The sequence below is a fragment of the Mobula hypostoma genome, chromosome 13, assembly GCF_963921235.1.
Source record: "Mobula hypostoma chromosome 13, sMobHyp1.1, whole genome shotgun sequence".
Classification (NCBI taxonomy): domain Eukaryota; kingdom Metazoa; phylum Chordata; class Chondrichthyes; order Myliobatiformes; family Myliobatidae; genus Mobula; species Mobula hypostoma.
In genome coordinates, this window is record NC_086109.1 from 4,154,614 (window position 1) to 4,182,610 (window position 27,997).

Below are 27,997 nucleotides of genomic sequence, written 5' to 3' on the forward strand. Positions count from 1 at the left end.
GCCCATCTAGTCCATGGTTCAATTTAATATCAGAGGATGTATACAGTATACAACTTGAAATTCTTACTCTTCACATGGTTCAACATGGATCAGATGGGCCGAAGAGCCTGTTTCTGTGCTGTACTTTTCTATGACTCCATCTAGCTCTAAGGAATAAATTTCTGGCCTGTCCAATCTTTCTCTATTACTCAGTCCCTCACTTCCTGGCAGGACCATGTCATTTTTCTTTCTGTACAATTTCCAGCTTAATATCACCTTTCCACTGTAGAATTGACCAACACTGAACACAGTGCTCCAAGTTTGGCCTCGCCAGTGTCCTGTACAACCACACCATGACCTCTCAACTTTTATACCCAGTTCCCTGACTGATGAAGGCAGGGTGCAAGACCTTTAGCAGTAGGAGGTGTCAGATGGCCATCAGGGGCAGACACTGGGTGGGATCTGTACCCATCCCGAGACCCTGGTGAGACCGTCAAGCTGGAGAAATCACAATGCCAATGAATCCTAGTGAGCCGGTGACCACAATTCACACACTGATTACTCTCGGTCTCATATGAAGGTTTATAATCTTCCTGCTAACTGTAATTTATTAGAATGATGCACAGTCTGTGCAGATTAAAAGTGAATTTATCAAAGGTTATTGGACAGATATTAAATTCCAGTGCCAATTACTTCATGAGTGTTGTTAGTCCGTTTATGTTAAACTGATTGATGGCTGCAATTATTCGAGGACATAAATGATGTCACACTAAGTCTCGATGGGCTGATCCTCAGTGTCGGAGCACAGTGAGGGGTTGGAGAACGGGAGGACCACCTTACAAAGGACAAGTTATATCTCCAGTCATCAGGAGCCATTGGGACTGATGTTCAAATGCTGGCGTTCCTTAATGTTTGGCTGTCTGACTGGATGCCAGTGACTAGTGGTGTGCCACAGGGGTCAGTACAGGGTCTGTTGTTGTTTGTCATCTATATCAATGACCTGGACGATGCTACAGGGAGAGTGCAGAGGAGATTTACTAGGATGTTGCCTGGAAAGGAGAGCATGACTTATGAGAATAGGTTGAGTGAACTCAGCCTTTTCTCCTTGGAGCGACAGAGGATGAGAGGTGACCTGATAGAGGTGTATAAGATGATGAGAGGCATTGGTCGTGTAGATAGCCAGAGGCTTTTTCCCAGGGCTGAAATGGCTCACACAAGGGGGCAAAGTTTTAAGGTGCTTGGAAGCAGCTACAAGGGGGATGTCAGAGGTAACTTCTTCACACAGAGAGTGGAGGGTGCGTGGAATACACTTCCAGCGAAGGTGATAGAGGTGGATACAGTAGGGTCTTTTAAGACACTCTTAGATAGGTGCACGGAGCTTTGAAAAATAGTGGGCTATGTGGTAGGGAAACTCTGGGCAGTTTCTAGAGCAGGTTGCATGGTTGGCACAACTTTGTAGGCCGAAGGGTTTGTAATCTGCTGTAGAGTTCCATGTTCTGTGTTTCTATGATATTGTCACAATAGGGTGATGATCTGGATGATAGATTTGCACTAGCAAACTCGTGGATGACACCAAGACCTGGGGTGTAGCGGACAGCGAAGAAGACTATCAAAGCTAGCAGTGGAACCTGGACTAGGTGGTAAAATAGGCTGGAAGACAGTGTTTAGGTTAGAGTTAAATTGGGAATGGGGATGTTGCTGGGTAGGGCAGCCCGAAGGGCTGAAGGGCCTGTACTGCACTACCAGGGAATTCCAACCCTGGGTCCACAGATCCCTCGGTTAATGATAGGGGTCCATGGCATAAAAAAGGTTGGGGACCCCTGCTCCAACTAAAATGGCACATTTTTATGCAGACAAGTGTAAAGTGTTGCACTTTGGGAGGACAAACCAGTGTAGGACTTACACAGTGAACCGTGGAGTACTGAGAAGTGCAGAGGAACAGAGAGATCGGGGGAAAAAAAGATCTTTAATTCCTTGAAAACGGCAGCACAGTTAGACAGGGTCGTAAAGAGAGCTTGCGGTGCATTGGCCTTCATAAATCAAAGTTTTGATTACAAGAGTTGTGATTTTTTTTTGAAGTTGTATAAGATGTTGGAGTATTGTGTGCAGTTCTGGTTAATTACCTTGAGCAAAGGTGTCAATTAGATTCAAAGAGTGCAGAAGAACATTACAAAGGTGTTGCCAGGACTTGAGGAAGGGTTGAATGTTGGGATATTTTTCCCTGGAATGCAGGAGACTGAGGAGGGATATGATAGAAGTACAGTACACAAAATTATGAAGGGTATAGATAGAGCAGGCTTTTCCCACTGAGGTTGGGTGAGGCTATAGGTCATAGGTGAAGGGTGAAAGGTGAAACATTTAAGGGGAACATGTGCTCAGAAGGTGGTGATAGGGTGGAGCAAGCTGCCAGTGGAAGTGGTCGATGTGGGTTCAAATACAACATTTAAGAGAAGTTTAGTTAAGTACGTGGATGGGAAGGGTGTGGATGGCTATGATTGGTGGGAGTGCAGGATGGGCTAAATGGGCTGAATGGCCTGTCTGTGCTGCAGTGATCTGTGATCATCATTATGTACAAATGTGTATGCACACTAAGTGGAGGAGTTGTGTTTCTAAATGAATAACATGTAAACTGGACAACTGAAGCCCAAATGGTCTCCAGCTGAAACGTTCCTCCCCCACCACCCCAACAGATGCTGCCTGACCTGCTGAGTTCCTCCAGCAGAATGGTGTTGCTCCCAGACTGCAGCGTCTGCTGTCTCCTGTGTCTCCATCTGAAGCCCTTCATTTACTGGACTCCTCAGTGCAGGGAGAGGAACACAGGCTTTTGCCTTGAACACAGGTTCCTCCCTCTTCTCCAGTAGCCTGGAACTGGGAGTTCCTTGCTCAGAAGGTGGGATTCGGAGCCAATTCCCATCGTGTCCTGTGTGGAATCCACGACCAACCACATCACAACGGGCAGCAAATAATCTGCTGGAGGAAGTCAACCGGTCAATCGACGTTCCCTCTATTTTTTTTATCAGCTGCTTGGAGCAAACACTCCTCTGAGCAGGAAATTTTTAACCCGGCCTGAAAAGTGTCCGTCACTTTAACAAAATATTATATAAAAGAAAATTCAAACTGCGCGGCAACAAAGGCTATGTGCACAGGAGCATTTCAGTTACCGCGTGGCCGCACAACCCTGCGACTTAGAGGGAATAATATAGTCAATCAGCAGGTGTAGAGTTTTGACCTGAAATGCCGACAACTCCTCTCGCCCACAGACACTGCCTACACCTCTCTCGGAGAGATGAAGTCCCCTATCAACCCTGGAACTTCAGAAAAATATTACAATAGATAAGTCCCCCGGGGCAGACAGGATATACCCCAGGTTACTGTGGAATTATTGGGGAATTGATGATGATCTTTGCATCCTCCCTTAGGGACAGGATTTAGGAGCATTTGGAGAAGCATAGTCTGATTAGTGATGGTCGGTATTGACTTCTAAGGGGCTGGTTGTAGCTCAAAATCACAATCAGGTTTATTATCATTGGCATCTGTTGTGAAATTTGTTGTTTTGCAACAGCAGTACAGCGCAATACCTAATCAAATACTATAAATTATAATAAGAAATGTATTTTTTTAAAAAATTAAAGTACATTTGTAAATAATTAGTGCAAAAAGGGATCAAAGAAAAGTAATGATGTAGTGATCGGGGGTTCCATGACTATCCAGAAATCGGTTGGCAGAGGAGAATATGCAGTTCCTGAATTTTTGAGAGTGTGTCTTCAGGCTCCTCTCCCTCCTCCCTGATGGTAGCAATGAGAAGAGGATGTGTCCTGGGTGATGGGGGTCTTTTTAATGATGGATGCTGCCTTTTTGAGACATCGCCTTTTGAAAGTGTCCTGGATGCTGGGGAGGTTAGTGACTATGGTGGAGTTAGCAGAGTTCACAACTTTTTGCGCTTTTTCTGATCCTGTGGATTCTCCCCTCAGTACTGGACAGTGATGCAGCCAGGTAGACACGGTCCGTCAGTAGAAATCTGCATGACTTTGCTGTCAGACCAAGTCTCGCCAAATGTCCCATGAAATATAGCTGCTGTCTTTGTAATTGCATCAATATATTAGACCCAGGATAGGTCTAAATCCTAAAAGAGTTTTTCAATGAGGTAACTAAAAGCAAATTGATGAAGCAGTGGATGCAGTGTATATGGATTTTACTGAAGCATTGATAAAGATCCCCATTCAGAATGTCAGGAGGCATGGAATCAAACAAAACATGCCTGCATGGATTCAAAATTGACTTGCCCACAAACGGAAGAGGGTGGTAGTAGATGGAACATATTCTACCTGGATGTTGGCGAACAGTGTTCTTCCATGGATCTGAAATAGGAGCCCTACTCTTCTTCATTTCTATAAATGACTTGGATGAGAAAGTTGATGGGCAGGCTAGTAAGTGTGCAGATGACTCAAAGGTTGGTGGTGTTGTGGATAGTGCAGAGGGTCACCGTGGGATATAGCTAGGTTGGGTGGAGAAATGGCAGACGGAGTTCAATCTGGAAAAGGGTCGAGGATTCACTTTGAAAGGTTGAACATGAATACAGGGTTAATGGTACTGGAGGAACAGAGGGATCTTGGGGTCTATACAGTGTGTCTGTCAAAGTTGTGTAAATTAATAGGATGTTAAATAAGGGGTGTGATGTGTTGGCTAAGGAGTGTTGTGTGTTGGCTAAGGAGTGTGGTGTGTTGGCTACGGAGTGTGGTGTGTTGGGTAACGAGTGTGGTGTGTTGTTTAAAGAGTGTGGTGTGTTGTTTAAGGAGTGTGCTGCGTTGGGTAAGGAGTGTGGTGTGTTGGGTAAGGAGTGTGGTGTGTTGTTTAAGGAGTGTGGTGTGTTGGGTAAGGAGTGTGGTGTGTTGTTTAAGGAGTGTGGTGTGTTGGGTAAGGAGTGTGCTGTGTTGGGTAAGGAGTGTGGTGTGTTGTTTAAGGAGTGTGGTGTGTTGGGTAAGGAGTGTGCTGTGTTGGGTAAGGAGTGTGGTGTGTTGTTTAAGGAGTGTGGTGTGTTGTTTAAGGAGTGTGGTGTGTTGTTTAAGGAGTGTGCTGCGTTGGGTAAGGAGTGTGGTGTGTTGTTTAAGGAGTGTGGTGTGTTGGCTAAGGAGTGTGGTGTGTTGGGTAAGGAGTGTGGTGTGTTGGGTAAGGAGTGTGCTGTGTTGGGTAAGGAGTGTGGTGTGTTGTTTAAAGAGTGTGGTGTGTTGTTTAAGGAGTGTGCTGTGTTGGGTAAGGAGTGTGCTGTGTTGTTTAAGGAGTGTGCTGTGTTGGGTAAGGAGTGTGCTGTGTTGGGTAAGGAGTGTGCTGTGTTGGGTAAGGAGTGTGGTGTGTTGTTTAAGGAGTGTGCTGTGTTGGGTAAGGAGTGTGCTGTGTTGGGTAAGGAGTGTGGTGTGTTGTTTAAGGAGTGTGGTGTGTTGGGTAAGGAGTGTGGTGTGTTGTTTAAGGAGTGTGGTGTGTTGGGTAAGGAGTGTGGTGTGTTGTTTAAGGAGTGTGGTGTGTTGTTTAAGGAGTGTGCTGCGTTGGGTAAGGAGTTGGGTAAGGCACCTGCCTCAACCATTTCCTCTGGCAGGACATGCCACATAAATATTAAGCCTTTGTGTAAACACTTCTGTATGTCCGAAGTAGGGTTGTTTTGTTTGGCTGCATACGTATAGTCAGAAGGTAATAAATTCGAACTTGAAAGCAGTTTCCCCTCAAGTTTCTATTACACCCCTAAAACCTGTTCCCTTGGGTTCTTATTCCCCATCCCTGGGAGAGGACTGAGTGCATTCTCTCTGCCTGTGACCCTCGTGGTTTTACACACTCAATGTTTCAGGAGCAACTTTGTGTGATGTCAGTAGATTTCTAAATAGCCCATGAACACTACCCTCACTATTTCTCTTTTGCATAACTTGTATTACGACTTACAGTATTTTTATGAATTGCATCGTACTGCAGCCGCCAAACAACAGATTTCACAACCGATATCAGTGGTAATAAACCTGATTCTGATTCTGATAAGATCACCCCTTAGTCTCCTGTGCATATAGATTATTAGGGTCATAGAGTACTACAGTAAAAAACAGGCCCTTCAGCCCATCTAGTCCATGGTTCAATTTAATATCAGAGGATGTATACAGTATACAACTTGAAATTCTTACTCTTCACATGGTTCAACATGGATCAGATGGGCCGAAGAGCCTGTTTCTGTGCTGTACTTTTCTATGACTCCATCTAGCTCTAAGGAATAAATTTCTGGCCTGTCCAATCTTTCTCTATTACTCAGTCCCTCACTTCCTGGCAGGACCATGTCATTTTTCTTTCTGTACAATTTCCAGCTTAATATCACCTTTCCACTGTAGAATTGACCAACACTGAACACAGTGCTCCAAGTTTGGCCTCGCCAGTGTCCTGTACAACCACACCATGACCTCTCAACTTTTATACCCAGTTCCCTGACTGATGAAGGCAGGGTGCAAGACCTTTAGCAGTAGGAGGTGTCAGATGGCCATCAGGGGCAGACACTGGGTGGGATCTGTACCCATCCCGAGACCCTGGTGAGACCGTCAAGCTGGAGAAATCACAATGCCAATGAATCCTAGTGAGCCGGTGACCACAATTCACACACTGATTACTCTCGGTCTCATATGAAGGTTTATAATCTTCCTGCTAACTGTAATTTATTAGAATGATGCACAGTCTGTGCAGATTAAAAGTGAATTTATCAAAGGTTATTGGACAGATATTAAATTCCAGTGCCAATTACTTCATGAGTGTTGTTAGTCCGTTTATGTTAAACTGATTGATGGCTGCAATTATTCGAGGACATAAATGATGTCACACTAAGTCTCGATGGGCTGATCCTCAGTGTCGGAGCACAGTGAGGGGTTGGAGAACGGGAGGACCACCTTACAAAGGACAAGTTATATCTCCAGTCATCAGGAGCCATTGGGACTGATGTTCAAATGCTGGCGTTCCTTAATGTTTGGCTGTCTGACTGGATGCCAGTGACTAGTGGTGTGCCACAGGGGTCAGTACAGGGTCTGTTGTTGTTTGTCATCTATATCAATGACCTGGACGATGCTACAGGGAGAGTGCAGAGGAGATTTACTAGGATGTTGCCTGGAAAGGAGAGCATGACTTATGAGAATAGGTTGAGTGAACTCAGCCTTTTCTCCTTGGAGCGACAGAGGATGAGAGGTGACCTGATAGAGGTGTATAAGATGATGAGAGGCATTGGTCGTGTAGATAGCCAGAGGCTTTTTCCCAGGGCTGAAATGGCTCACACAAGGGGGCAAAGTTTTAAGGTGCTTGGAAGCAGCTACAAGGGGGATGTCAGAGGTAACTTCTTCACACAGAGAGTGGAGGGTGCGTGGAATACACTTCCAGCGAAGGTGATAGAGGTGGATACAGTAGGGTCTTTTAAGACACTCTTAGATAGGTGCACGGAGCTTTGAAAAATAGTGGGCTATGTGGTAGGGAAACTCTGGGCAGTTTCTAGAGCAGGTTGCATGGTTGGCACAACTTTGTAGGCCGAAGGGTTTGTAATCTGCTGTAGAGTTCCATGTTCTGTGTTTCTATGATATTGTCACAATAGGGTGATGATCTGGATGATAGATTTGCACTAGCAAACTCGTGGATGACACCAAGACCTGGGGTGTAGCGGACAGCGAAGAAGACTATCAAAGCTAGCAGTGGAACCTGGACTAGGTGGTAAAATAGGCTGGAAGACAGTGTTTAGGTTAGAGTTAAATTGGGAATGGGGATGTTGCTGGGTAGGGCAGCCCGAAGGGCTGAAGGGCCTGTACTGCACTACCAGGGAATTCCAACCCTGGGTCCACAGATCCCTCGGTTAATGATAGGGGTCCATGGCATAAAAAAGGTTGGGGACCCCTGCTCCAACTAAAATGGCACATTTTTATGCAGACAAGTGTAAAGTGTTGCACTTTGGGAGGACAAACCAGTGTAGGACTTACACAGTGAACCGTGGAGTACTGAGAAGTGCAGAGGAACAGAGAGATCGGGGGAAAAAAAGATCTTTAATTCCTTGAAAACGGCAGCACAGTTAGACAGGGTCGTAAAGAGAGCTTGCGGTGCATTGGCCTTCATAAATCAAAGTTTTGATTACAAGAGTTGTGATTTTTTTTTGAAGTTGTATAAGATGTTGGAGTATTGTGTGCAGTTCTGGTTAATTACCTTGAGCAAAGGTGTCAATTAGATTCAAAGAGTGCAGAAGAACATTACAAAGGTGTTGCCAGGACTTGAGGAAGGGTTGAATGTTGGGATATTTTTCCCTGGAATGCAGGAGACTGAGGAGGGATATGATAGAAGTACAGTACACAAAATTATGAAGGGTATAGATAGAGCAGGCTTTTCCCACTGAGGTTGGGTGAGGCTATAGGTCATAGGTGAAGGGTGAAAGGTGAAACATTTAAGGGGAACATGTGCTCAGAAGGTGGTGATAGGGTGGAGCAAGCTGCCAGTGGAAGTGGTCGATGTGGGTTCAAATACAACATTTAAGAGAAGTTTAGTTAAGTACGTGGATGGGAAGGGTGTGGATGGCTATGATTGGTGGGAGTGCAGGATGGGCTAAATGGGCTGAATGGCCTGTCTGTGCTGCAGTGATCTGTGATCATCATTATGTACAAATGTGTATGCACACTAAGTGGAGGAGTTGTGTTTCTAAATGAATAACATGTAAACTGGACAACTGAAGCCCAAATGGTCTCCAGCTGAAACGTTCCTCCCCCACCACCCCAACAGATGCTGCCTGACCTGCTGAGTTCCTCCAGCAGAATGGTGTTGCTCCCAGACTGCAGCGTCTGCTGTCTCCTGTGTCTCCATCTGAAGCCCTTCATTTACTGGACTCCTCAGTGCAGGGAGAGGAACACAGGCTTTTGCCTTGAACACAGGTTCCTCCCTCTTCTCCAGTAGCCTGGAACTGGGAGTTCCTTGCTCAGAAGGTGGGATTCGGAGCCAATTCCCATCGTGTCCTGTGTGGAATCCACGACCAACCACATCACAACGGGCAGCAAATAATCTGCTGGAGGAAGTCAACCGGTCAATCGACGTTCCCTCTATTTTTTTTATCAGCTGCTTGGAGCAAACACTCCTCTGAGCAGGAAATTTTTAACCCGGCCTGAAAAGTGTCCGTCACTTTAACAAAATATTATATAAAAGAAAATTCAAACTGCGCGGCAACAAAGGCTATGTGCACAGGAGCATTTCAGTTACCGCGTGGCCGCACAACCCTGCGACTTAGAGGGAATAATATAGTCAATCAGCAGGTGTAGAGTTTTGACCTGAAATGCCGACAACTCCTCTCGCCCACAGACACTGCCTACACCTCTCTCGGAGAGATGAAGTCCCCTATCAACCCTGGAACTTCAGAAAAATATTACAATAGATAAGTCCCCCGGGGCAGACAGGATATACCCCAGGTTACTGTGGAATTATTGGGGAATTGATGATGATCTTTGCATCCTCCCTTAGGGACAGGATTTAGGAGCATTTGGAGAAGCATAGTCTGATTAGTGATGGTCGGTATTGACTTCTAAGGGGCTGGTTGTAGCTCAAAATCACAATCAGGTTTATTATCATTGGCATCTGTTGTGAAATTTGTTGTTTTGCAACAGCAGTACAGCGCAATACCTAATCAAATACTATAAATTATAATAAGAAATGTATTTTTTTAAAAAATTAAAGTACATTTGTAAATAATTAGTGCAAAAAGGGATCAAAGAAAAGTAATGATGTAGTGATCGGGGGTTCCATGACTATCCAGAAATCGGTTGGCAGAGGAGAATATGCAGTTCCTGAATTTTTGAGAGTGTGTCTTCAGGCTCCTCTCCCTCCTCCCTGATGGTAGCAATGAGAAGAGGATGTGTCCTGGGTGATGGGGGTCTTTTTAATGATGGATGCTGCCTTTTTGAGACATCGCCTTTTGAAAGTGTCCTGGATGCTGGGGAGGTTAGTGACTATGGTGGAGTTAGCAGAGTTCACAACTTTTTGCGCTTTTTCTGATCCTGTGGATTCTCCCCTCAGTACTGGACAGTGATGCAGCCAGGTAGACACGGTCCGTCAGTAGAAATCTGCATGACTTTGCTGTCAGACCAAGTCTCGCCAAATGTCCCATGAAATATAGCTGCTGTCTTTGTAATTGCATCAATATATTAGACCCAGGATAGGTCTAAATCCTAAAAGAGTTTTTCAATGAGGTAACTAAAAGCAAATTGATGAAGCAGTGGATGCAGTGTATATGGATTTTACTGAAGCATTGATAAAGATCCCCATTCAGAATGTCAGGAGGCATGGAATCAAACAAAACATGCCTGCATGGATTCAAAATTGACTTGCCCACAAACGGAAGAGGGTGGTAGTAGATGGAACATATTCTACCTGGATGTTGGCGAACAGTGTTCTTCCATGGATCTGAAATAGGAGCCCTACTCTTCTTCATTTCTATAAATGACTTGGATGAGAAAGTTGATGGGCAGGCTAGTAAGTGTGCAGATGACTCAAAGGTTGGTGGTGTTGTGGATAGTGCAGAGGGTCACCGTGGGATATAGCTAGGTTGGGTGGAGAAATGGCAGACGGAGTTCAATCTGGAAAAGGGTCGAGGATTCACTTTGAAAGGTTGAACATGAATACAGGGTTAATGGTACTGGAGGAACAGAGGGATCTTGGGGTCTATACAGTGTGTCTGTCAAAGTTGTGTAAATTAATAGGATGTTAAATAAGGGGTGTGATGTGTTGGCTAAGGAGTGTTGTGTGTTGGCTAAGGAGTGTGGTGTGTTGGCTACGGAGTGTGGTGTGTTGGGTAAGGAGTGTGGTGTGTTGTTTAAAGAGTGTGGTGTGTTGGGTAAGGAGTGTGCTGCGTTGTTTAAGGAGTGTGGTGTGTTGGGTAAGGAGTGTGGTGTGTTGTTTAAGGAGTGTGGTGTGTTGTTTAAGGAGTGTGGTGTGTTGGGTAAGGAGTGTGGTGTATTGTTTAAGGAGTGTGGTGTGTTGGGTAAGGAGTGTGGTGTGTTGGGTAAGGAGTGTGGTGTGTTGTTTAAGGAGTGTGGTGTGTTGGGTAAGGAGTGTGGTGTGTTGTTTAAGGAGTGTGGTGTATTGGCTAAGGAGTGTGGTGTATTGGGTAAGGAGTGTGGTATGTTGGCTATGGAGTGTGGTGTGTTGGGTAAGGAGTGTGCTGTGTTGGGTAAGGAGTGTGCTGTGTTGGGTAAGGAGTGTGCTGTGTTGGGTAAGGAGTGTGGTGTGTTGGGTAAGGAGTGTGGTGTGTTGTTTAAGGAGTGTGGTGTATTGGCTAAGGAGTGTGGTGTATTGGCTACGGAGTGTGGTGTGTTGTTTAAGGAGTGTGGTATGTTGGCTACGGAGTGTGGTGTGTTGGGTAAGGAGTGTGCTGTGTTGGGTAAGGAGTGTGGTGTGTTGGCTATGGAGTGTGGTGTGTTGGGTAAGGAGTGTGCTGTGTTGGGTAAGGAGTGTGCTGTGTTGTTTAAGGAGTGTGGTGTGTTGTTTAAGGAGTGTGGTGTGTTGGGTAAGGAGTGTGGTGTGTTGGGTAAGGAGTGTGCTGTGTTGGGTAAGGAGTGTGGTGTGTTGGGTAAGGAGTGTGGTGTGTTATTTAAGGAGTGTGGTGTGTTGGCTAAGGAGTGTGGTGTGTTGGGTAAGGAGTGTGGTGTGTTGGGTAAGGAGTGTGCTGTGTTGTTTAAGGAGTGTGCTGTGTTGGGTAAGGAGTGTGGTGTGTTGTTTAAGGAGTGTGCTGTGTTGGGTAAGGAGTGTGGTGTGTTGGGTAAGGAGTGTGGTGTGTTATTTAAGGAGTGTGGTGTATTGTTTAAGGAGTGTGGTGTGTTGGGTAAGGAGTGTGCTGTGTTGGGTAAGGAGTGTGGTGTGTTGTTTAAAGAGTGTGGTGTGTTGGGTAAGGAGTGTGGTGTGTTGTTTAAGGAGTGTGGTGTGTTGGGTAAGGAGTGTGGTGTGTTGGCTAAGGAGTGTGGTGTGTTGTTTAAAGAGTGTGGTGTGTTGGGTAAGGAGGGTAGTGTGTTGTTTAAGGAGTGTGCTGTGTTATTTAAGGAGTGTGCTGTGTTGTTTAAGGAGTGTGCTGTGTTGGGTAAGGAGTGTGGTGTATTGTTTAAGGAGTGTGCTGTGTTGGGTAAGGAGTGTGCTGTGTTGTTTAAGGAGTGTGCTGTGTTGGGTAAGGAGTGTGGTGTATTGTTTAAGGAGTGTGGTGTGTTGAGTAAGGAGTGTGGTGTGTTGTTTAAGGAGTGTGCTGTGTTGGGTAAGGAGTGTGGTGTGTTGGGTAAGGAGTGTGCTGTGTTGGGTAAGGAGTGTGGTGTGTTGTTTAAGGAGTGTGGTGTGTTGGGTAAGGAGTGTGGTGTGTTGTTTAAGGAGTGTGCTGTGTTGGGTAAGGAGTGTGGTGTATTGGGTAAGGAGTGTGGTGTGTTGTTTAAGGAGTGTGGTGTGTTGGGTAAGGAGTGTGCTGTGTTGGGTAAGGAGTGTGCTGTGTTGGGTAAGGAGTGTGGTGTATTGGGTAAGGAGTGTGGTGTGTTGTTTAAGGAGTGTGGTGTGTTGGGTAAGGAGTGTGGTGTGTTGGGTAAGGAGTGTGGTGTGTTGGGTAAGGAGTGTGGTGTATTGGGTAAGGAGTGTGGTGTGTTGGCTAAGGAGTACGGTGTATTGGGTAAGGAGTGTGGTGTGTTATTTAAGGAGTGTGCTGTGTTGTTTAAGGAGTGTGCTGTGTTGGGTAAGGAGTGTGGTGTATTGTTTAAGGAGTGTGCTGTGTTGGGTAAGGAGTGTGCTGTGTTGTTTAAGGAGTGTGCTGTGTTGGGTAAGGAGTGTGGTGTATTGTTTAAGGAGTGTGGTGTGTTGGGTAAGGAGTGTGGTGTGTTGTTTAAGGAGTGTGCTGTGTTGGGTAAGGAGTGTGGTGTATTGTTTAAGGAGTGTGCTGTGTTGGGTAAGGAGTGTGGTGTGTTGTTTAAGGAGTGTGCTGTGTTGGGTAAGGAGTGTGCTGTGTTGGGTAAGGAGTGTGGTGTGTTGGGTAAGGAGTGTGGTGTGTTGGCTAAGGAGTGTGCTGTGTTGGGTAAGGAGTGTGGTGTGTTGGGTAAGGAGTGTGCTGTGTTGGGTAAGGAGTGTGGTGTGTTGGGTAAGGAGTGTGGTGTGTTGTTTAAGGAGTGTGCTGTGTTGGGTAAGGAGTGTGGTGTGTTGGGTAAGGAGTGTGGTGTGTTGGCTAAGGAGTGTGGTGTGTTGGCTAAGGAGTGTGCTGTGTTGGGTAAGGAGTGTGGTGTGTTGGGTAAGGAGTGTGCTGTGTTGGGTAAGGAGTGTGGTGTGTTGGGTAAGGAGTGTGCTGTGTTGTTTAAGGAGTGTGGTGTGTTGGGTAAGGAGTGTGGTGTGTTGTTTAAGGAGTGTGGTGTGTTGGGTAAGGAGTGTGGTGTGTTGGCTAAGGAGTGTGCTGTGTTGGGTAAGGAGTGTGCTGTGTTGTTTAAGGAGTGTGGTGTGTTGGGTAAGGAGTGTGGTGTGTTGTTTAAGGAGTGTGCTGTGTTGGGTAAGGAGTGTGGTGTATTGGGTAAGGAGTGTGGTGTGTTGTTTAAGGAGTGTGGTGTGTTGGGTAAGGAGTGTGGTGTGTTGTTTAAGGAGTGTGGTGTGTTGTTTAAGGAGTGTGCTGTGTTGGGTAAGGAGTGTGGTGTGTTGGGTAAGGAGTGTGGTGTGTTGGGTAAGGAGTGTGGTGTGTTGGGTAAGGAGTGTGGTGTATTGGCTAAGGAGTACGGTGTATTGGGTAAGGAGTGTGGTGTGTTATTTAAGGAGTGTGCTGTGTTGTTTAAGGAGTGTGCTGTGTTGGGTAAGGAGTGTGGTGTATTGTTTAAGGAGTGTGGTGTGTTGGGTAAGGAGTGTGGTGTGTTGGGTAAGGAGTGTGGTGTGTTGGGTAAGGAGTGTGGTGTGTTGGGTAAGGAGTGTGGTGTATTGGCTAAGGAGTGTGGTGTGTTGGGTAAGGAGTGTGGTGTGTTGTTTAAGGAGTGTGGTGTGTTGGGTAAGGAGTGTGGTGTGTTGGGTAAGGAGTGTGGTGTGTTGTTTAAGGAGTGTGGTGTGTTGTTTAAGGAGTGTGGTGTGTTGGGTAAGGAGTGTGGTGTGTTGGGTAAGGAGTGTGGTGTATTGTTTAAGGAGTGTGCTGTGTTGGGTAAGGAGTGTGGTGTGTTGTTTAAGGAGTGTGCTGTGTTGGGTAAGGAGTGTGGTGTATTGTTTAAGGAGTGTGGTGTGTTGGGTAAGGAGTGTGGTGTGTTGTTTAAGGAGTGTGCTGTGTTGGGTAAGGAGTGTGCTGTGTTGGGTAAGGAGTGTGGTGTATTGGGTAAGGAGTGTGGTGTGTTGTTTAAGGAGTGTGCTGTGTTGGGTAAGGAGTGTGGTGTGTTGGGTAAGGAGTGTGCTGTGTTGGGTAAGGAGTGTGGTGTGTTGGGTAAGGAGTGTGGTGTGTTGTTTAAGGAGTGTGCTGTGTTGGGTAAGGAGTGTGCTGTGTTGGCTATGGAGTGTGCTGTGTTGGGTAAGGAGTGTGGTGTGTTGGGTAAGGAGTGTGGTGTGTTGTTTAAGGAGTGTGCTGTGTTGGGTAAGGAGTGTGCTGTGTTGGCTATGGAGTGTGCTGTGTTGGGTAAGGAGTGTGGTGTATTGTTTAAGGAGTGTGCTGTGTTGGGTAAGGAGTGTGCTGTGTTGGGTAAGGAGTGTGCTGTGTTGTTTAAGGAGTGTGGTGTGTTGGGTAAGGAGTGTGGTGTGTTGGCTAAGGAGTGTGCTGTGTTGTTTAAGGAGTGTGCTGTGTTGGGTAAGGAGTGTGGTGTGTTGTTTAAGGAGTGTGGTGTGTTGGGTAAGGAGTGTGGTGTGTTGTTTAAGGAGTGTGGTGTGTTGTTTAAGGAGTGTGGTGTGTTGGGTAAGGAGTGTGGTGTATTGTTTAAGGAGTGTGGTGTGTTGGCTAAGGAGTGTGGTGTATTGTTTAAGGAGTGTGGTGTATTGGCTAAGGAGTGTGGTGTGTTGGGTAAGGAGTGTGGTGTGTTGGGTAAGGAGTGTGCTGTGTTGGCTAAGGAGTGTGGTGTATTGTTTAAGGAGTGTGGTGTGTTATTTAAGGAGTGTGCTGTGTTGTTTAAGGAGTGTGCTGTGTTGGGTAAGGAGTGTGGTGTATTGTTTAAGGAGTGTGCTGTGTTGGGTAAGGAGTGTGCTGTGTTGGGTAAGGAGTGTGCTGTGTTGGGTAAGGAGTGTGGTGTGTTGGGTAAGGAGTGTGGTGTGTTGTTTAAGGAGTGTGGTGTATTGTTTAAGGAGTGTGCTGTGTTGGGTAAGGAGTGTGCTGTGTTGTTTAAGGAGTGTGCTGTGTTGGGTAAGGAGTGTGGTGTATTGTTTAAGGAGTGTGGTGTGTTGGGTAAGGAGTGTGCTGTGTTGGGTAAGGAGTGTGGTGTGTTGGCTAAGGAGTGTGCTGTGTTGGGTAAGGAGTGTGGTGTGTTGGGTAAGGAGTGTGGTGTGTTGGGTAAGGAGTGTGCTGTGTTGGGTAAGGAGTGTGGTGTGTTGGCTAAGGAGTGTGCTGTGTTGGGTAAGGAGTGTGGTGTGTTGGGTAAGGAGTGTGGTGTATTGGGTAAGGAGTGTGGTGTGTTGTTTAAGGAGTGTGCTGTGTTGGGTAAGGAGTGTGGTGTGTTGTTTAAGGAGTGTGGTGTGTTGGGTAAGGAGTGTGGTGTGTTGTTTAAGGAGTGTGGTGTGTTGTTTAAGGAGTGTGGTGTGTTGGGTAAGGAGTGTGGTGTATTGGCTAAGGAGTGTGGTGTGTTGGGTAAGGAGTGTGGTGTGTTGGGTAAGGAGTGTGGTGTGTTGGCTAAGGAGTACGGTGTATTGGGTAAGGAGTGTGGTGTGTTATTTAAGGAGTGTGCTGTGTTGTTTAAGGAGTGTGCTGTGTTGGGTAAGGAGTGTGGTGTATTGTTTAAGGAGTGTGCTGTGTTGGGTAAGGAGTGTGCTGTGTTGTTTAAGGAGTGTGGTGTGTTGGGTAAGGAGTGTGGTGTGTTGTTTAAGGAGTGTGGTGTGTTGGGTAAGGAGTGTGGTGTGTTGGGTAAGGAGTGTGGTGTGTTGGCTAAGGAGTACGGTGTATTGGGTAAGGAGTGTGGTGTGTTATTTAAGGAGTGTGCTGTGTTGTTTAAGGAGTGTGCTGTGTTGGGTAAGGAGTGTGGTGTATTGTTTAAGGAGTGTGCTGTGTTGGGTAAGGAGTGTGCTGTGTTGTTTAAGGAGTGTGCTGTGTTGGGTAAGGAGTGTGGTGTATTGTTTAAGGAGTGTGGTGTGTTGGGTAAGGAGTGTGCTGTGTTGGGTAAGGAGTGTGGTGTGTTGGGTAAGGAGTGTGGTGTGTTGTTTAAGGAGTGTGCTGTGTTGGGTAAGGAGTGTGCTGTGTTGGGTAAGGAGTGTGGTGTATTGGGTAAGGAGTGTGGTGTGTTGTTTAAGGAGTGTGGTGTGTTGGGTAAGGAGTGTGGTGTGTTGTTTAAGGAGTGTGCTGTGTTGGGTAAGGAGTGTGCTGTGTTGGGTAAGGAGTGTGGTGTGTTGGGTAAGGAGTGTGGTGTGTTGGGTAAGGAGTGTGGTGTGTTGTTTAAGGAGTGTGGTGTGTTGGGTAAGGAGTGTGGTGTGTTGGCTAAGGAGTACGGTGTATTGGGTAAGGAGTGTGGTGTGTTATTTAAGGAGTGTGCTGTGTTGTTTAAGGAGTGTGCTGTGTTGGGTAAGGAGTGTGGTGTATTGTTTAAGGAGTGTGCTGTGTTGGGTAAGGAGTGTGCTGTGTTGTTTAAGGAGTGTGCTGTGTTGGGTAAGGAGTGTGGTGTATTGTTTAAGGAGTGTGCTGTGTTGGGTAAGGAGTGTGCTGTGTTGGGTAAGGAGTGTGCTGTGTTGTTTAAGGAGTGTGCTGTGTTGGGTAAGGAGTGTGGTGTATTGTTTAAGGAGTGTGGTGTGTTGGGTAAGGAGTGTGCTGTGTTGTTTAAGGAGTGTGCTGTGTTGGGTAAGGAGTGTGCTGTGTTGTTTAAGGAGTGTGCTGTGTTGTTTAAGGAGTGTGGTGTGTTGGCTATGGAGTGTGCTGTGTTGGGTAAGGAGTGTGCTGTGTTGGGTAAGGAGTGTGGTGTATTGTTTAAGGAGTGTGCTGTGTTGGGTAAGGAGTGTGCTGTGTTGGGTAAGGAGTGTGGTGTGTTGGGTAAGGAGTGTGGTGTGTTGGCTAAGGAGTGTGCTGTGTTGGGTAAGGAGTGTGCTGTGTTGGGTAAGGAGTGTGGTGTATTGTTTAAGGAGTGTGCTGTGTTGGGTAAGGAGTGTGCTGTGTTGGGTAAGGAGTGTGGTGTGTTGGGTAAGGAGTGTGGTGTGTTGGCTAAGGAGTGTGCTGTGTTGGGTAAGGAGTGTGGTGTGTTGTTTAAGGAGTGTGGTGTGTTGGGTAAGGAGTGTGGTGTGTTGTTTAAGGAGTGTGGTGTGTTGGGTAAGGAGTGTGGTGTGTTGGGTAAGGAGTGTGGTGTGTTGGGTAAGGAGTGTGGTGTGTTGGCTAAGGAGTACGGTGTATTGGGTAAGGAGTGTGGTGTGTTATTTAAGGAGTGTGCTGTGTTGTTTAAGGAGTGTGCTGTGTTGGGTAAGGAGTGTGGTGTATTGTTTAAGGAGTGTGGTGTGTTGGGTAAGGAGTGTGGTGTGTTGGGTAAGGAGTGTGGTGTGTTGGCTAAGGAGTACGGTGTATTGGGTAAGGAGTGTGCTGTGTTGTTTAAGGAGTGTGGTGTGTTATTTAAGGAGTGTGCTGTGTTGGGTAAGGAGTGTGGTGTGTTGGGTAAGGAGTGTGGTGTGTTGTTTAAGGAGTGTGCTGTGTTGGGTAAGGAGTGTGGTGTATTGTTTAAGGAGTGTGGTGTGTTGGCTAAGGAGTGTGCTGTGTTGGGTAAGGAGTGTGGTGTGTTGTTTAAGGAGTGTGCTGTGTTGGGTAAGGAGTGTGGTGTGTTGTTTAAGGAGTGTGGTGTGTTGGGTAAGGAGTGTGGTGTGTTGTTTAAGGAGTGTGCTGTGTTGGGTAAGGAGTGTGGTGTGTTGTTTAAGGAGTGTGGTGTGTTGGGTAAGGAGTGTGGTGTGTTGTTTAAGGAGTGTGGTGTGTTGTTTAAGGAGTGTGGTGTGTTGTTTAAGGAGTGTGGTGTGTTGGGTAAGGAGTGTGGTGTGTTGTTTAAGGAGTGTGGTGTGTTGTTTAAGGAGTGTGCTGTGTTGGGTAAGGAGTGTGGTGTGTTGGGTAAGGAGTGTGGTGTGTTGGGTAAGGAGTGTGGTGTGTTGGGTAAGGAGTGTGGTGTGTTGGCTAAGGAGTACGGTGTATTGGGTAAGGAGTGTGGTGTGTTATTTAAGGAGTGTGCTGTGTTGTTTAAGGAGTGTGCTGTGTTGGGTAAGGAGTGTGGTGTATTGTTTAAGGAGTGTGGTGTGTTGGGTAAGGAGTGTGGTGTGTTGTTTAAGGAGTGTGGTGTGTTGTTTAAGGAGTGTGGTGTGCTATAAAGAAGGCAAGGGAGCAGCTACATTATTAGGAGTTTGAAGAGATTCGGCATGTCAACAAATACACTCAAAAACTTCTCAAGTTGTACTTTGAAGGGCATTCTGACAGGCTGCATCACTGTCTGGTATGGAGGCGTTGCTGCACAGGACTCAAAGAAGCTGCAGAGAGTTGTAAATTTAGATAGCTCCGTCTTGGTTACTAGCCTACAAAGTACCCAGGACATCTTTAGGGAGCGGTGTCTCAGAAACGCAGCGTCCATTATTAAGGACATCCAGCACCCAGGGCAGGCCCTTTTCTCACTGTTTCCGTCAGATAGGAGGTACAGAAGCCTGAAGGCACACACTCAGTGATTCAGGAACAGCTTCTTCCTCTCTGCCATCCGATTCCTAAATGGACATTGAAGCTTTGGGCACTATCTCACTTTTTTAATATGCAGTATTTCTGTTTTTGCACGTTTTTAATCTATTCAATATACGTAATTGATTTACTTATTTATTTATTATTTTTTTCTCTCTGTTAGGTTATGTATTGCATTGAACTGCTGCTGCTAAGTTAACAAATTTCACGTCACATGCCGGTGATAATAAACCTGATTCCGATTCTATGTTTTATGTTCAGTGTCTTGTGTTCTGCGGAAACAACAGGAATTCTGCAGATGCTGGAAATTCAAGCAACACACATCAAAGTTGCTGGTGAACGCAGCAGGTCAGGCAGCATCTCTAGGAAGAGGCGCAGTCGACGTTTCATGCCTCCAACCTGATGGCATGAACATCGACTTCTCTAACTTCCGCTAAGGCCCCACCTCCCCCTTGTACCCCATCTGTTACTTATTTTTATGCACACATTCTTTCTCTCACTCTCCATTTTCTCCCTCTGTCCCTCTGAATATACCTCTTGCCCATCCTCTGGGCCCCGCCCCCCCGCCTTGTCTTTCTTCCCGGACCTCCTGTCCCATGATCCTCTCATATCCCCTTTTGCCTATCACCTGTCCAGCTCTCGGCTCCATCCCTCCCCCTCCTGTCTTCTCCTATCATTTTGCATCTCCCCCTCCCCCTCCAACTTTCAAATCCCTTACTCACTCTTCCTTCAGTTAGTCCTGACGAAGGGTCTCGGCCTGAAACGTCGACTGTACCTCTTCCTACAGATGCTGCCTGGCCTGCTGTGTTCTGCTGTCTACGTTCTGTGTTCTGTGTTCTGTGCAATTTAACCAACTAGCCGCTGTTGCTAAAACTGTCCTTCGTCTTTCAAGGACGAGGAAGCGGATGCACGGGATCACGACAGCATATATTTCTCTGCCGCTTCGGAAGGCCAATCCGATAAGCCTAAACAGAACGGCGAAGCCCAGGAGAAGGGAGAGAGCAGCAAGGACGCTGCGAGTGCAGAACCGGGGGAGAAGCAAGCGAAGAAAGGGAAAGAGGAGGGAGACACGGAGCTCTAGAGCAAGGGGTCAGATCTCACGGAAGGTACTATACGTCTGGCTAAAGGAACTCGGCATAAAGCATTGGATTTGAAAACAGCATTCAAACACTAGCTCACAAAGAGTTAGAGTAAGTATGGTTCAGTTTGCGATCTAGTGGAAGATGCCTTCACTTAGAGAGCTGGTGGAGGTACTCATTCTGAACAGAAAATAACTCACCTGGTGATTGCGCGGAGTCTATCTGATCGGTGGAGTGTTTACCTATCACCAGTGGTGAAATCTCCCCTTGCCCATCACTCCCAACCCCAGTTCCATAGGCTTATTTACAGAACGCACCATTCATACACTCATCCTCCTGGACACGCACAACAGTGGAAGACAAACGGGCCACTGAGACCGTGTTCCCGACAAGCTCGTTATGTGTCCGATCCACGTGGATCGTCGAGGGGTAGTCGCAGGCTGAATCAGCCTGGTTCCCTTTCCGCTCCTGCAGGACCCGACGCGAGACAGCTCCACGGTTCCGAAGCCACAAGATCACTCTGCCTGGTAGATTCATGGACACGGCGGTGGGGTGGGGGGGGGGGGGTATTTCCTTCTCGCTTGTTAATACTCTGGACCGTCAAGGTGTGCCTGTCACCCCTGGTGACTAACGGGAGAATGTCGCCGCAGTAGGACACGACCTGCATCTGCCGGGCGCTGCAACCTTCTCCCTCCAGCTCCAGGCTGCCACACGTGTCGTTAGATTCTCAGTTGGGAAGCGGGGACGAAGTTGGGAAGTGTCCAAAGTGAAAGCTGACACGATGAGGAAGGATCATGCTAACACATTGACCCAAGAGTCGATCTCCGTCAGAGGCACAAGGCTGGGGCTGCCCCCTTCACCAGCCGCCCCTGGAACGGACGTTCCGTGTGCGCAGTGACAGCGGCAGGAGGCGCCCTGGTGTGTTCACTGGCTGCACGGTCACTGAAATAGCACCGGGAACAAGGGACAATATCCTCAATCCCTCCTCTCTCCCTCAGTCTATCCTCTGTCGCTCTCTTCCCTGAGTCCCTCGTCACCCACTCTCCCCCCTCAGTCTATCTTCCCTCACCCTCCTCCCCCGGCCTCCTCCTCCTTCGCGTTTCTCGTGGGGGACGGGGTGGACTTCTGCACTTGCCGAGGAACCGGAGCTGCGGTGACTGTGGCCCAGGCCCCGGAGGGCTCCCAAACCCAAAGCCCAAGGTCTTCCCTTTCAGACAAACTGCCCTACAGACAGCTGGTCTTGTTCTGATAACGGACCTATAGTACCAGATCCCTGTGAACAGCGGCTTGATCTACAAACTCCTGCTGGGAGTGTTAGAACATCCTGTAAATCAGGGGTTGCCAGCCTGGGAGCCACAGACCCCTCGGCTAATGGTAGGGGTCCGCGGCATAATAAAGGTTGGGAACCCCTGCTGTAAATGATTAATTTCAGATCATCAAATTAGAATGTTGTAGATGTAGATACTGGCTAATTTAATGATCACCGTGTATTTCTCCTTTTTCTGCTAATTCTGCACCATGCGACCACAGGACCATAGATCCAGCAACTCACTGTATGGATGGGAGGCGTGGGCTGGTTGCTGTGTCAATGGCATGTGTTTAAATACAATGACTTTGGCTACTCGAGAAAAACTAAAGTAAAACTCACGTTCTAACTTCTCAAACTTTCCTGCAAAGGTTATCTATCTCCTGAGGTCCTGTTTGATTATTGAACTGTGTAAATGACTGAAACTTGTAATAACACACCACTAAACTCTGATCTTCCGGCCACAATATAAGCTGGTAAAATATGACATGCAGTGTTGCATTTTTATTCAGTCTGAGTGCTTTGAAATATGTTAAATGCTTGTTTTTGATTAAAAAATGACAAAACAATAGTTGGAGAAAATACCTCGTGTGTAAGCACGCGGTAACCATATTGTCTCATCTTACAGTTTCTCTGGGTATTAAATGCCCCTGGGGGAGGTACCCAGAACATTCTAATGTTGTCTTATAAATGTGAATTGTACTTTAAACAGAAATAAAGTTCTCTGAAATAATTTATATTGCACTTTGGATTGACTATTGAATCCTTGTTCTTGAAGAGTAAGCAGACTTGAACAGATTTACCAGGTGAATTCTCCTAGGAGAATATAGATGTCACCAAGATTGGGCGTGCAGTGGGCAGTGAGGAAGACTACCATGGCTTGTAGTGGGATCTACAGCTGGACAGCTAGGCTGAAAATGGCAGATGGAATTTAATGCCGACAAGTGCAAGGTGTTGCATTTCAGTAGGATCACCCAGGGTCGGTCTTACACAATGAACAGTGGGGCACTGAGGAGTGCGGTGGAACGAAGAGATCTGGGAATGCAAGTCCTTAGTTCATTGAAAATGGCTTCACAGGTGGATAGGGTGGTAAAGAAAGCTTTTGGCACATTGGTCTTTATAAATCAAAGGCTCCTGTACGTCCTTCTCAATGGTAGCAGCAGGAAGAGAGCCTGGCTTGGATGGCGAGTGTCCTTGGTGGTGGATGCTACATTCTGATGGCAGGGCTCCACGTAAATGTGCCCTGTGGCGGATAGGGCTCTGCTTGTGGATCTGGAAGGCGAGACATTCCTTCCCCTCTCCCCATCCCCCCAGAGGCCAAGAGGACTGAGTCCAGCCCAGGAGCGGGACTGGGGCTGAGGGCCGGTCCACCAGCCAGACACCTCATCAGCTAAATGAAAGTGGGATTCCAGAGCAGGGAAACTCTGTTGTAACGTCTCAGCAACTAGCGTTGGGAAACATGGCTTACTGTGAAGCACTAACATTGCCCAGTGGTCACAGTAATGTGACTCCTCATGCTAAATATAATTCGGAACGAAGTAGATGGGCTGAATGGCCTGTTTCTGTACTGTAGTTATCTATGACTATAGGCTCATAGAGTTGTAGAAAAGTACAAGATAGAAATAGGCCCTTTGGCCCATCTAGTCCATGCTGAACCATTTAAACTGCCTACTCACGTCATCCTGTACCTTTTTCCTGATGGCAGCAGTGAGATAGGACATGGCCTGGACAATGGGGTCCTTGACGATGGATGCTGCTTTCTTGTGACAGTGCTCCGTCTGGATGTGCCCAGTAGTGTGGAGGGCTGTGCCTGTGATGGACTGGGCTGCATCCACTACTTCTTTGTACAATATTCCGTTCAAGGGTATTGGGGTTTCCATACCAGGCTGTAATACAACCAGTCAATATACATCTATAGAAGTTTGCCAAAGTTTTGGACAAAGTGCCGAAACTTTGCAAACTGCTAAGAAAGTGGAGGTGCTGCCGTGCCTTCTTCATAACAGCACTTACGTGCTGGAACCAGGACAGATCGTCTAAAGTGATAACATAGAACATAGAATAGTACAGCACAGTACAGGCCCTTCGGCCCACATTGCTGTACCGACCCTCAAACCCTGCCTCCCATATAAGCCCCCACCTTAAATTCCTCCATATACCTGTCTAGTAGTCCCTCAAATTTCACTAGTGTATCTGCCTCCACCACTGACTCAGGCAGTGCATTCCACGCACCAATCACTCTCAGAGTAAAAAACCTTCCTCTAATATCCCCCTTGAACTTCCCACCCCTTACCTTAAAGCCATGTCCTCTTGTATTGAGCAGTGGGGCCCTGGGGAAGAGGCGCTGGCTATCCACTCCATCTATTCCTCTTAATATCTTGAGGAATTTAAGATTGCTGACCCTCTCCAACTCTGATCCCCCGATGAGGACTGGGCTCATGACCTCCAGTTTTCTACTTCTGAAGTCAACTATCATCTCCTTGGTCTTGCAGACATTGAGTGAAAGGTTGTTGCCAACCCACACTGACTGGGGTCTGCAGGTGAGGAGGATCCAGGTGCACAAGGAGGTATTGAGGCCTACATGTTGGAGCTTATTGATTAGTTTTGAGGGGATGATGGTATTGAATGGTGAGCTGTAGTCAATAAAGAGCACCCTACGGCATCCAGATGTTTCAGGGTTGAGTTAAGAGCTGGTGGAATGGCACTTACTGATGATCTGTTGTGACAGTAGGCATATTTGAGTGATCCAGGTCATTTCCCAAGCATGAGTTGATATGCTTCATCACCAACATCTCAAAGCATTTCATCACAGTGGATGTAAGTGCTACTGGACGACAGTCATTGAAGCTGGTAACCAAAGTTTTCCTCTTGCACTGGTATAATTGAAGACTACTTGAAGTAGGTGTGTGCTTCAGATTGCTGAAGCGAGAGGTTAAAGATATTGGCGAACACTCCAGCCGGTCGATCAGCACAGGTCAACACTACTCAGTTAGGTATCCTGCCCACCCTCCTGACGGATGCTCTCACATTGTTCTCGGAGATTAAAATCGCACAGTCATCGAGTGCTGTGGGAGCTAGTGAAGATGCCTCCATGTTTGACGGCCAATGCAAGCATGAAAGGCATCGAGCTCATCTGGGAGCAAAGCTGTGAGTCACCTATGTTGCTTGGAGTCACTTGGTAGGAGCATTCAACCCTGCCACGGCTGACCAGTATCCCTCAGTGATTCACGTTTGGTCTAGATTCTCCAGTCTGCACCTGAGATCGTTTTCCAGAGACCTCTTGCATTTTACGTGGTCGCCAGACCTGAATGTCTCTGATCTGGTCCTCAGCAGTTTGCAGATCTCATGGTTCATCCAGGGCTTCTGGGTTTTTATTTGCAGGATTTGTCTTCATTTGCCCATTGGTTGTTTGCTAGTCTTTTGTTTATGTATAGTTTTTTATAAATTCTATTGTATTTCTATATTGTAAATGCCAGCAAAGAAAATGAAACCCATAGTGACATATACGTACTCAGCTCCAAGAGGAGCACAAGCTTGTCGTTGTTTGAAGGCTTGTGACTCTCAGTGAGTTATGTGGGCTGGAGTCAGGGCTTTATGCTTTGGCTCTTGGTATGGTCACTCATGCCAAACAGGTCAAATGGTAGAGGCCAGACTAAGAGTGGTCCACCGATCCCCCAGGTTCAGGGGTTCACAACCCTGACTAGTCACACAAACTGTTACGAAAACAGCAATGAAGAATCCTTCTACATCTGAGTGTGAGGGTATTCCTGAGTCTCCACCTGGGACTTGCGTGACTCACAGTGGTGAAAACCGAGAGGAAGCTACTGACATGATGAAGGAAGCCCTGAACACCACCAGAGACGGAGGACGTGCATTGCTGCCCGAAACGCCAGTGGCATAATGGGAAGTTAGTAAGTAAGTAGGTACTGTAGGTACTCTGATAATAAATAATTTACTTTGATTTTTGAAATTTGAACTTTGATCCCAGCAGTAACTGGGCCTCAGGTCACAGGTGGCCTTCATACTATTCATTCACAGTATTTTTTACATTTTAAAAATTATATTTCCAATTGATATTTAAATATTGCAGTTTAAAAGTGATTAAAATCACTGACAGCCTTTGGGAGCTGCCCAAGCAGTGGGTGGGACTTTGTTGGCAGTAAATGTAATGATTGATTGGACACTGGGATTGTTCGGCCCGGTAAGATGGCAGCAACGAACAGGATGTGCGTACCCGGAGGAGAATGACGACAATGTTCCCGGCTGTAATGCGGCTAATGTGCGAACAGTGTTTGATGGCTCTGGGCCTGTACTTGGTGGAGTTTACAGAAAGGATCTTATTGAAACCTGCCAAATATTGAAAAGCCTGGAAAGAGCGGACAGTAGTGGTGGAGACTAGGGCCAGTGGGCACAGCCTCAGAATACAAGGATGTCCCTTTAGAACAGAGATGAGAAGCATTTAAGAGAAGTTTAGATAGTTACATGGATGGGAGGAGCATGGAAGGAATCCAAAGAAACACACACAAATTCCTGATGAAAAGTTTCAACCCAAAACATTGTGTTTACTATTTTCCATGGATGCTGCCTGGCCTGTTGAGTTCCTCTAGCATTTGGAGTGTGGAGAGCTATGGTTCAGGTGGGAGCTATGGAAGTGGGAGAATAATTGTTTGGCATGGACTAGATAGGCTGAAAGGCCTGTTTCTGTGCGCTAGTACTCAATAAATCTACTGCTGTACAACAACCTGGGTGCTGGCTGTACAGAGGCAGGGAATGCGGGAATGGGAGGCTGTGGCCTGCTGTGGGTAGGGTATCGCCCTCCAGCTCCGCATCGGCACCCCGTGGGCAGGCGAGGGTTATTGCAGGTGAAGCGGTCTGACCCGCCGGCCAGGGTTACCGGGGAGCGAGCCAGCATCATCAGTGTGAACGCGGTGCAGGCGCACCGAGCTGTGCCGGTCTAACAGCGTGGGCAGGAAGGGCTGCGAGTTCGTGTCAGGACAGGGAGGAAAGGGTGCGGCTTGGAGATGACTCAACATCTGGAGAACCTGGCGACGGAGCCAGCTGTTGTAATAAACAGCAGATGTGTTGTTGCGGGGGATGGTGCCGGCGGGGTGGGGGTGAGGGACTGATCCCCTCTCAGCTTGGATGTCCATCAAATGCCTAGCGTCACTTTCTCAATCTGTGTACATGCTACCTTACGTGCTTTTATTTTATTATTCTGTCCTTTTATATTTGTGTGCATTTTTGTGCTGCATTGGACCCGGAGTAACAATTATTTCATTCTCCTTCACACTTGTACTGGAAATAACATTGAATATCTTTTTGAATCCTCGAACCGTGGACGGTGCGCTGGGACCCCGTGGAGGGACGCCCGTGAGGAGACTGGAATTGGTTTATTATCGTCACGTGTGCCGAGGCAGAGCGAAAGACTCGTCTGGCACGGAGCAGATGGAGGATCCTGAAGACGGGTCTCGGCCCAAAACATCGGCTCTTTATTCCTCTCCGCTGGTGCTGTGTGACCTGCTGAATGCCTCCAGCATGTCGCTGTGTAACCAGCACCGGCGGACGAGGCTCAAGGACAGCTTCATTCAATTGAATGGTTTCCGAGTACAATAACCTCATCATCTGCTTTGTCATGGCCTTGCGCCCGTTGTTTACCTGCACAGTAGCTGTTGTTGTTTTACCTTGCGTGTCATGATATTGTGCAGTGCTCCTTGAAGACGTGCACAATGATGGGGAGGGCGGGCTTTGCCTATGATGGAAAAGGCTCTAACCTCCAATTTCTGCAGACTCTTCCATTGGTGCTTCCATGCCAGGCCGTGATGTAGCTGGTCCGGATTCTCTCCACTTGTCAAAGCTCCGGGTGACATTCCAAATCTGAGCAAACTGGTAAGAAAGTAAAGACACTATTGTGTCTTCTATGTGGTGGCATTTACATGCTCAGAGCCAACACAGCTGCTGCAGAGATGGTCGACAGCTTCGGGTCCCTGGGCATCCATATCACCTGAACGCGCTTCTAAACCCCTTCCTGGTCCCTCCACACACCTGAACACCCCTGGTCCGTCCACACACCTGAACCCTCTCCTGGTCCCTCCAAATACCTGAACCCTCTCCTGGTCCCTCCAAACACCTGAACCCTCTCCTGGTCCCTCCAAACACCTGAACACCCCCCCCCCCGTCACTCCACACACCTGAACCCTCTCCTGATCCCTCCAAACACCTGAACACCCCCCCCCCCCGGTCCCTCCACACACCTGAACACCCCCTGGTCCCTCCAAACACCTGAACACCCCCCCCCCCCGGTCCCTCCACACACCTGAACACCCCCTGGTCCCTCCAAACACCTGAACCCTCTCCTGGTCCCTCCAAACACCTGAACACCCCCCCCCCCCGTCACTCCACACACCTGAACCCTCTCCTGATCCCTCCAAACACCTGAACACCCCCCCCCCGGTCCCTCCACACACCTGAACACCCCCTGGTCCCTCCAAACACCTGAACACCCCCCCCCCGGTCCCTCCACACACCCTAACCCTCCCCTGGTCCCTCCATACACCTGAACCCTCTCCTGGTCCGTCCACACACCTGAACCCTCTCCTGGTCCCTCCACACACCTGAACACCCCCTGGTCCCTCCAAACACCTGAACACCCCCTGGTCCCTCCACACACCTGAACCCTCCCCTGGTCCCTCCACACACCTGAACCCTCCCCTGGTCCCTCCACCCACCTGAACCCTCTCCTGGTCCCTGCACACACCTGAACCCTCCCCTGGTCCCTGCACACACCTGAACCCTCTCCTGGTCCGTCCACACACCTGA

At 47.6% G+C, this 27,997-nt stretch overlaps 1 protein-coding gene across 1 annotated transcript in view; it reads left to right on the forward strand.

The window, feature by feature from the left end:
- Nucleotides 1-21,926, forward strand: part of LOC134355878 (uncharacterized) — a 65,214-nt gene extending 43,288 nt beyond the window's left edge. The window contains exon 5 of the mRNA XM_063066394.1: nucleotides 19,692-21,926. Coding sequence (XP_062922464.1) covers nucleotides 19,692-19,880 — 189 coding nt within the window. The 3' untranslated portion in view covers nucleotides 19,881-21,926. The remainder of the gene's footprint in view (nucleotides 1-19,691) is intronic.
- Nucleotides 21,927-27,997: the final 6,071 nt, after the last annotated feature.